The sequence below is a fragment of the Lepidothrix coronata genome, unplaced genomic scaffold (assembly GCF_001604755.1).
Source record: "Lepidothrix coronata isolate B3197 unplaced genomic scaffold, Lepidothrix_coronata-1.0 Scaffold27, whole genome shotgun sequence".
In the NCBI taxonomy this organism is placed as follows: Eukaryota; Metazoa; Chordata; class Aves; order Passeriformes; family Pipridae; genus Lepidothrix; species Lepidothrix coronata.
The window spans coordinates 478,959-488,016 of NW_016690207.1; the positions used below are offsets into that span (position 1 = coordinate 478,959).

General features: G+C 52.5%; 1 protein-coding gene across 3 annotated transcripts in view; it reads right to left on the reverse strand.

Moving 5' to 3' along the window:
- Positions 1–9,058, reverse strand: part of ZBTB16 (zinc finger and BTB domain containing 16) — a 53,711-nt gene that overhangs the window by 13,558 nt on the left and 31,095 nt on the right. For all 3 annotated transcript variants that reach the window (XM_017809655.1, XM_017809653.1, XM_017809654.1), the window contains exon 4: positions 5,505–5,591. In XM_017809655.1, coding sequence (XP_017665144.1) covers positions 5,505–5,591 — 87 coding nt within the window. The remainder of the gene's footprint in view (positions 1–5,504; positions 5,592–9,058) is intronic.

Genomic DNA, 9,058 nt, shown 5'->3' on the forward strand with positions numbered 1-9,058 from the left:
CCGGTGGAGTGACCGGCTGCCGCAAGGCACAAAGCCGGGACTCGCAGCATCTGCTTATTATTCCTGCACCCCCATCATTAAAAAAAGAGAAAAGATGAAAAGGCCCCCTCGGCAAAGCTGGGGAGACGCGGAGAGGCACCGAGCGCAGCCTGGCCCCCAGTTCTTGGGGGGCTTTTGTAAAGCAGGGAGATGCGAATCCTGGGGGACAAAAGTAACTGCTAAGGTAAGTTAAACCTTGTCGAGATGAACTTTCCTGCTACTTTTAATTAAAAGTTCTTTGGAATTAAAAAGGACACTATTCAGGAAAGGCTGAAAAAAAAAATTCATTGACACCAGCCCGCCCCCCTCCCCTTTTTCCCAAGGAAAAGAAAAAGCTGTTTTTGTGTGTCTGCTCACCCAGCCCGCACTGTACAAAAGGAAGCGGATTTGCAGCAAGACACATGAGATGACCCCCTGACCCCGAGCCGCTGAAAAGTCCTCAATGGCATAAATACCAGATAATCAATCACATACCAGGAGGGCCGGTCCCCCTGCCCTCGCCCCCGCCGCCGGGTTTATGAGAGATGCACTGTAAACGGACACCGGCTCCTGACGGGAGGCCCCTCTCGGCATTCCTCTGCTGGACCAGGAGACCCCGGCTGCCTCCGAGCCCGCGTTTCATCCCTCTTTTATAAAGCCCGGCACGGTAGTGCCCAGCATCCTCGAGCTCGCCATAGCTGATCCCTCGTGCTCCAGAGCAAAGGGGGACGGAGGCATCTCTTTGTGCTCCAGAGGGACAGCCAAACATCCTCTGTGCCATCACAGGCGGGCACGTGTCAGTGCTGAGGTGGGCGTGCAGAAACCAGGGAGAAACCAGCCTCATCTACAGAAGGCTTTGCTTTTTTAGGGGCTGGCTACATGCTGGCTTTGTGAAGCCTTTGAGGGTTCTAGCAGTGACTGTGCCATGCTGAGGTCCCTTATGAGGCTCTGACCAGCACCCCAAACGCCAGCAGAGGAGGGCTGCTGAGTCCCTGTGGTGCTACAGGGCAACAATGGATGTTAAAGCTTTCAAGGGAGGGAAGGGAAAAAACTTGCTGCGATACTGCACTGGTTTGGCTAAATGGGGAGCCACTTGGCAACTAAATTTGAAAATGCTTTTGTCTGTGGGTCAGAGGTTAAATATGTTCACACTAATCCCCTTCATCTAGAATTAAAGGACAAGAAAGATTTCTCTGTAGCTTAGCGAGAGGGCTTTTCTCATCACGCTTTAAATAGTATTTGCACAGGAAAATTAAAGGCAGACCATTGGCCCCGGTGCTGCTGCGGCTGCGTGGTTGTGCCACGTTCCCATCTCTTTGCATGTTTTGGTGAACCCACCGGCTTGCATGAGGCCCGGCCTCATCACACTTCCCCACGTGCCCACCTTGGAGTGCAGGGAATTCTTGCTGCCATTTGCTGTCAGGGTGGCAGAAGCAGCCGTGGTCTGGAAGGCAGGGAGATTCCCGGCTGCAGGAATGCGTGCCAGGACTCAGATTTCAAGCACTGTCACAGGACATTACTGTCAGACAAAGGGGCTCTGTGCTGTGCCCCCAGGACCTGCTGCCCCCAGACCCTGTGTGAGCTGGGGCCAGTACCTGAGCATCCAAAATCCACTCTTGCACCCAACAGAAAATCTGCAAAGCACTGACTGGGCATCACGGCACAGCATCGCTGGTGCTCCCTTCCCCCGGGACTGTGGAGCCAAGGCAAGCACAGAAGGGATAATTACCTCTAAGCGTACTTAATACTATAGTGCATTATCTCCAGCTATGGAGAAAAGCATGATCTGGAGGTACTTCCCCCAGAAGCCTCATCGAGCTGCTCTCAGAAAACTCTCCTGAGTCCTGTGAAATGGTAATAGAAAATCACAGGCAGCCCAGGAAGACGTCAGGTTGGTTTTGGTAAGGAAGTGTGCCAGTTGCTTATGCTGGCTGCTTGTGCTGGGCATAGCTCCGATCAAGCCATGGGAGATGATGCAGCAGCACAAGCCACAAGCGGCATCTCCCAAACCTGTGCCACTTGCCATCAGAGCAGGCACTGCAGATGGCTGTTGGTGACCAGTGCCACCACCAAGACAAACCCTAGCCATTGGCAGAGTCATCCCAAGCGCCCCAGAGGAGTGCTGGCCTGCCAACAGTTTGTGGCACCACACTGAGTGAGGCAAACAGAACTCATGTTTCAATGTGATTTACAGCTCTCATCACTAAACTCGCATGCAAAGTTCCACTTGCTCATAACCCTTCATTTCCACACTGGAAGAAGCAGTGTACAGTATACCTGCAGCACCACTGCTAGGTTTTTGGCAGGGACCATTCCGAGGCAGAGAAAGCGAAATAAACATGAGGCAATAAGACAAATATGCAAAGAATTGGACTCAATGTACATTTGCCAAGAACAGGGACAGCACATGCCTGTCTGACAGCGCAGCTCCGGTGCAGTCCCCCCTCTGCTTCCTCCAGGTTCCCACGCATCCCTTGGCAAACCCAAGCCAGTAACACTCTTTCTGGGATGCTCTTCCATAGAAAAGCACCAAGAGCTCTAGCATACAACAAAAAAAAATAATTTAAAAATTTTTAAAAAATCCCTGTGCGGCCATCAAGCAACATTTGCCGTGGGACCCAGCGCGGGGACATCCCGCCGCCTCTGCTCCCGGGTTCCTGCTCTCACCACTGGATTTTTCTCTCTTTGTACCTCTGCTTATACCGCACGACTGTTTTGAATCTCTAAAATAATGTGACAAGTTAATGATGGCACAATTATCTAAATGTTTAACAGACACGTTATCTAAGTGAATCGGATTGAGATTCCATCCCGCTGACAATAAACATCAATGGGAGAGCAGAAAGTGATAGGCAAATTATCGCCAACCCTGCAATTTCAATGCTATTAAATTTGGAGGAATAACAGCCCTGAGGCCTGTAAACTCTGAATAAAATAGACCCTTGTGTTTGGCCAACTATTAAATCAAAACGTTACCAACATCCCAGCAAAAGAAAAAAAAAAGGGGGAAAGAAAAAGGGGGAGAAGATATAGAGCTTTTCAATTTTCAGTTACATGGTTTCATTAACTCTTTTCTGCTACTTGTGTCTCTGGGCAGGTGATATGAGGGATATGAGAGATGTGGGTATGGGATGTGGGAATGGGATGCTCACGGGGGATACGGGTAGGGGGGAGTGAAGGGTCCTGTGCATCCTTGGCAGCGCAGCCGGGGGCACGCTGACCCCACAAATCAGAGCCAACTACACACCGAAGCAAACACACTCTATATTAGGTGTTGATCATGCCCATGTGAAATTGGGTCAGGAGTAAATCCATGCCGTCCTGGGGACTGACACTGGCTGCCACACGCTAACTGCCTTGGCACACGGGAGGAAACTCGAGACAAGTCACCTCTGATATTTATAAACGTCGGCGCGAGCCCAAAACCCGTTAACACGAACACCGTCCGTGTGCGCATCCCGACTCCCAGAGGTGCTGTCTGGGGGTAGTCAGGCCGTCTTCTCAACACGCTCTGTTTTTTCCTCTACATTTTAGGAGAAGGGTAAGGAATTTTCCATGCTCTCCCCCCTGGCATGGCACCGAGCTCGTGCTGCTGGAAGATGAGCCAAAACAGTTGCTGCTTTTCCTATTGTGATGGGATGGGGGCCAAGGACAGCGCACACCCGGAGAGGGCGTCTCGGCCCCGTGTCGATGGGGTTGCACACAGCACAGCCAGTGCTGTGCTTACAAGCAGGAACTATTTTTTTGTATCTATTCTTGGTTTTTGCCTTGCTTTGGGAAATGAGGTGTCAGTTTTCTGCCATAGAAATGAGCAGTGCTCGATGCAGCACGTGTAAAACAGCCTGGCTTCATGTTGTCGCTGTCATTTGAAGCAGCAGGGAGGGCAGTGGGAAAGGAAATAGGATAAAGGGGATCCTGGGTGCGGACTGTGTGCATGGGAAACAGCCCCATATGCTGAAAGGAAACCCCCAGAAGGAATCTACCTGCTTCCCTACCAAAAAGGGCTATTGTTTTGTTTTTTTTTTTAACCTGGAAAGTTGTAAGGTCTTTTGCCAACCAGCCTGCTGCTAAGGGCGAAGGGAGGACATCCAAAATGAATGCATTCTGGGAGATGCCGTTATTTGGGAAGGGGGTTAATTATAGCAAGGCAGGGGAGGGATGCTTTCTGTGCCAGGGTAGGGCACTCTGTGTGCCAGCAGAGGAGAGGAAGCAATTCATTTCAGCTGCCCTCGCCACCCAGCCCCACTCTGACATGTTTACAGCCAGAGGTGGTGATGACAAACCCGCTCCGCTCGGGTCACCGCGTCCCCTTGCTCTGGTTGCCTGTTGCCCTTTGAGCTTTGGCACAGTCCAGGCCCCAGGATTCACCAGCCAAAGGGGGTTTAATCCCCACAGGAATGTCAGGTTTGTGAGCCAAACCAAATTGCTGCTCTGCATCTGTGGGATGTTTTTGGGTGCAGGCATCATTGAGCTGCATGGCTGGGCTCCCACTGGCTGCCCCAGGATGCTCAACCAGTCTGGGAAATAGAAGGAAATGGTGAAGTAGCTGCTATTTGCTCAGCCACCTTGAACCCCCTGCTTGGGATTGGGTCTCTCAGCCCTGCACAGTTAGTCCCTTGCTGTGTTGACCGTTCTGTCACAGCCTCCTGCTTCTCCTCCTCGTCCTCAGCCTACAGCACATGGTTTCCAAATACACCCGGAATGGCAAAGCTTGGCCTCCAGCTGTACAGCTCCGGACAAGGAGGGCAAGTACTTTGGGATTTATGGACTGGTGCTTGGCCAGCACAGCTCCAAGATCAGATGACGGCCGGAGCCATTCCCACCTGGTGACACAGCACTTTGCATCAATCCTCAAACCCCCGGCGTGAAGCTGGAGGGGTTCTCTGTGCCAGCCCCGAGCACAGACTCACAGCCAGTGGCATTTATCAGGGCTTTCAGCACTGAAAGACAAGCCTGTGCTCGGTTAAACTGCTCCCGATATAGCGCGGGAGGAGCTGGTGCTCTGCCCTGCTCCAGCCTGACTTTGCGGGGTGAAAGGCTCCACCTGGGACTGCCCGGCCATTAATTTCCCCAAACCCCATAGCAAACCTTTCCTGGGCACAGCAGCCTTTGCAAGAGGCATAAAGAGCTCCTTGTGCTCCCCATGGCAGTGCTGTTGAAAGGCTGGGAAGTGCGAGAGCAGAAAAACGGCAGAAGCCAACTTCTGGGAGCTCTTTGGACAGGGATGGCGTTTGCTCACAAAGGGAGCAAATGACCTCATGTTTGCTGCACCATCATTTCCCACAGCAATGCTGAGCAATGGTGCAACAGTGCTGCGCCAAATGGTGCCTAAATCTGTGCTTTGCTGTAAGAGGAACTGGGGCTGCCTGGGCAAGGCAGAGGCAGAACTGCAGAGGGTCCAGCTCTCTGTTGGGCAAAGGGTGACAAAGGAAGCCCAAATGTTAACCCTGTGCCTAAGTGAAGGATGGAAGGGGACTGCCACGTACCGGTGTGTGTCTGCCGGTGCGTCTCCAGGGCGTCTTCCTTCGAGAACTGGGCACCACACTGATCGCAGACCAGGGCTTTGGCACCCGCTGGGGAGAGAAAGGGGAGAGGAGGGTTATTTGAGGGACACATGGACACCCACCTGAACCTGCACGGGGGCATTGCTGCGGCCACCAGCACCACTAACACCACAGGACTGGTGCCATGGAGGGGGTTCATGTTTAGTGTCCCCTGTGCAGACACCAAAAGCAGCGCCTCACTCATCTCTGCACTCCCATTCCTTGCATGTCACAGCAAAATACAGAGCTGCTTGCCAGGAAAAAATTAAATTATTTATTTATCTTTTAAAAAAATCATTAAACATCAATGTGTTTCATTAGCACTGTAACTGATCCAATTGCAATTGGTTTCCTGCCCCTTCCCATCATGGCTGCTGTTTTCAGTACCCAAGGACAGACCTGATCGGGGATATGGCTAGAATGGTTCAACTGACTGAGGAAAAACCCAAGATTCCCAACAGCAGATAAGGACCTTCCAGATGAAACCAGATTAACAACACACACAGCATTCAACAGCATCTCTGTGGGACAAAGCTGAGGTCCTATTTCTTAGATTTCGAGGTTTGATTCATCTGCTGTGAGGAGCTAAGTGTGACAGAGTAGCCTTCAAGGCAGGGGCACCATCCCACAGAATGTCATGCTGCACATTTTCAGGGGTCCAGTCTGGGTCTCCCACCCCCTTCCCACCCTCAAGCCCCTGTCCCACTGTCAGGGTGGGATTTGGGGAAAGGTGTGTAGAGAAGGCAATAGGGAGAGGGAGAAGTATCATGACATGCATTGAATAGAGAATTCCTTTGCCTTTAAATTGTCTCAGTAAAGGCTGGCTTGCAGGCAGAAATATTTGGCAGCGGCGAAATTAAACGTGATAAATTTTCTCGCCAAGCGCTGATCGATAATAGAGGTCTCATCTGTTAATCAATATGACAGTCTGCCTGTTTACTGTGCATATGTTGTTCCCCGCCACCCTCGCCGCGATGTCAAGTTTGCATTCAAAACAACCTGAGTGTGCCTGGGCCGTGCGGCTGCTCCAAATGGGCAAACACACCCAAACTCTGGGGCACCACGAGAAGGGTGGTGGGCAACTCCCCCTCACCTGCTGCTAGCCAGGTGACCACGTGCCCGAGATGCCATTAGGGATTTGGGGCATCGCCAAGATGCAGGTGCTGATGGTGGTCCCCTCCCTCACCCGTGGCAGGGAGAGGAGCGTGGCCATGCAGATGCTGGGATGGGGAGAAGCTGCCGGGGAGGAGAGGGCTGGATCAATAGGGCAGCGGCGTGGGCTGCCCTCGCTCGGCACACGGTGTGGGCGATGCGCAGCCAGCAGTTGCCAAGGCAATGGCTCTCCATCGCCACTCGAAGCTCTGCCGGCCCCACCACGTCAAACTGTGATCCACGAGGCTACAGCAACCCACGATATGGCAACCCATGGCAGCAACAGGTCCTGCCAGGGCAGGGCAACTGTTGGCACGTGCCCGTGCCCCCTCCCTGCGACCGTGCACTGGTGATGTCAGGGATCCTGTGCTCAGGGGGGTTCTCGCTGCATCCACAGGCTGAGATGCACCAGGGCCCTGCTAAACACAGGGTTTGCTTTTTCTTCCCCTATTTCCACGTGGGGTGAGGGGGGGAGGACGGACATGCCAGTGCTCTCTGCAAGCCGTGGCCGGAGGGGCCGCAGAGCCCCAGGGAGGCACGGCCAGGCGAGGCAAAGGCGGCCAGCATCTGGCTGGGGGGCGGGAGGGGGGAGGAAAAATTCCTGGCGAGGCGAAAATAAACAGGGCGAACGCTGGGAGGAGCTGGGCGCGCTGGCTTACATAAGGAAGCACAGTGTGTACCAAAACAGTGGACCCAAAAAAAGCCGGAGCTGTCAGAACAATGAGTACAGACGCGGGGCATTTACAGCAGGCGCTGCCGTACAGTTTTATTTACAGTACCTCTTATCAGCGCGGGAACAGCACGCCGCCTGCCAATTTCCAAAGGCCAGGACTGCGTGTTCTTTCCCTCAAGTAGATGTGTACTCCAGGCGAGGGGAATTTTTTTTCTGTCTCTCTTTTTTTTTTTTTTTCTCATCAGCAAAACAAAAACTGATACGGAGCCAGAATTCCTGTAATGTACACACGCCGGCGGGGAGGGGGAGGAGGAGGGCGGCGATTGAATATGTAAATAGTTCAAGGTTAATTTTACTATGTGAGTCACCGGGAAAAATGTCATCCAACATCTGAGCTTATTATAACAGGGCTCAGAAAAAACCCACCACGGTTCGCTGTTTGTTATGAAAGGGAGTAGGACACGTTGGAAAGCAGAGCTCGTGGCAGGGCTCTCTTCTCCCCCTCTCGCCTTTCTCCCCGCTTTAAACAGAAACCATCAGCCCCTCCGAACGTATATTTACGTGAGGGTATATTTAGCCAGCACCTCGTATCGCCTACAGTGTATAGATATCTCCGGATGATCTTCCCGATGGGACGGGACAGGACTCCGCGTGCTGCCAAGTATCGGCTGCGTTTCGGCGCGAGTCTCACTGTTGGCACCAACCCCCCCGCCGCACATTTATATCCACACAAGCAAATTTATGGCCCCTACCTAATAAAGGTCCCTGCTGCGAACGAGCGAGGAGCCTCCGCTTGTTCCATCCTGCGCAATCTGCGCAGTCATTGCTGCCCCGTGCCCACCTGGCAAGGTCAGAGCTGCCCGGGTCTGTGGTGCCCCCAGCAAAGCCATAAGGAGGGGCAGAACTCAGGCTGGACTTGATCCTGAAAGTCTTTTCCAACTTAACGATTCCATGATTCTATTATTTAATCTCCTCTCCAAGAAATGCAAGGGAACAGTCTGATCCCGGCTGGGCCAGGCAGTGCTGCCAGGGCATACAGTGGCTCTCGGGAGTGGGATGCCCCACGGATCATGGCGAGCATCCCTGTGGGTGAGGCAGGGGCTGCGGCTCCCTCCTCACCAGCCAGGCTTAGCTTGGCAGGTTGGACGACAGAGCTCATCTCATTTCAGCCACCATCACCCCAACAGTCCCTCCCAACACCCATCACTTAATGACTTTATTGGGGAAGAGAAACTTTTGTGGGGCTGGAGGCTGAGCGGCTGTGGGAGAGGCACTCTGAACTCTAGCTCAGGAAAAGAGAAGGAATAAAGGAAAAAGAGGGGCCATCAGCATCCTCTGGATGAGAAGGAGGAGGATGGGTAAGGGAGGAGGAAGATGGGAAATTGGTGAGATCAGTGGGGGGGGGATCCAGTCCTTCCCCACTGCCATTTCGGCATGATGGCCCCGCCAGTACAATGTGACATCTCCTCCCCAAGCAGAGGGGATTAATAAAAATTTGGGATTATATATTATTAACAGCCTGTAATTGGTGAGAAGGTGGAGACGGGGGGGGGAAATATGGATTAAAAAAAAATTGCTAAGTAAATTTATGCACTGTCGTCGCTTTACTACCTAATTAATTCAGTAATTTCAAAAACAATTTTATTTATGTTCCGTTTACCACATCAGAAGT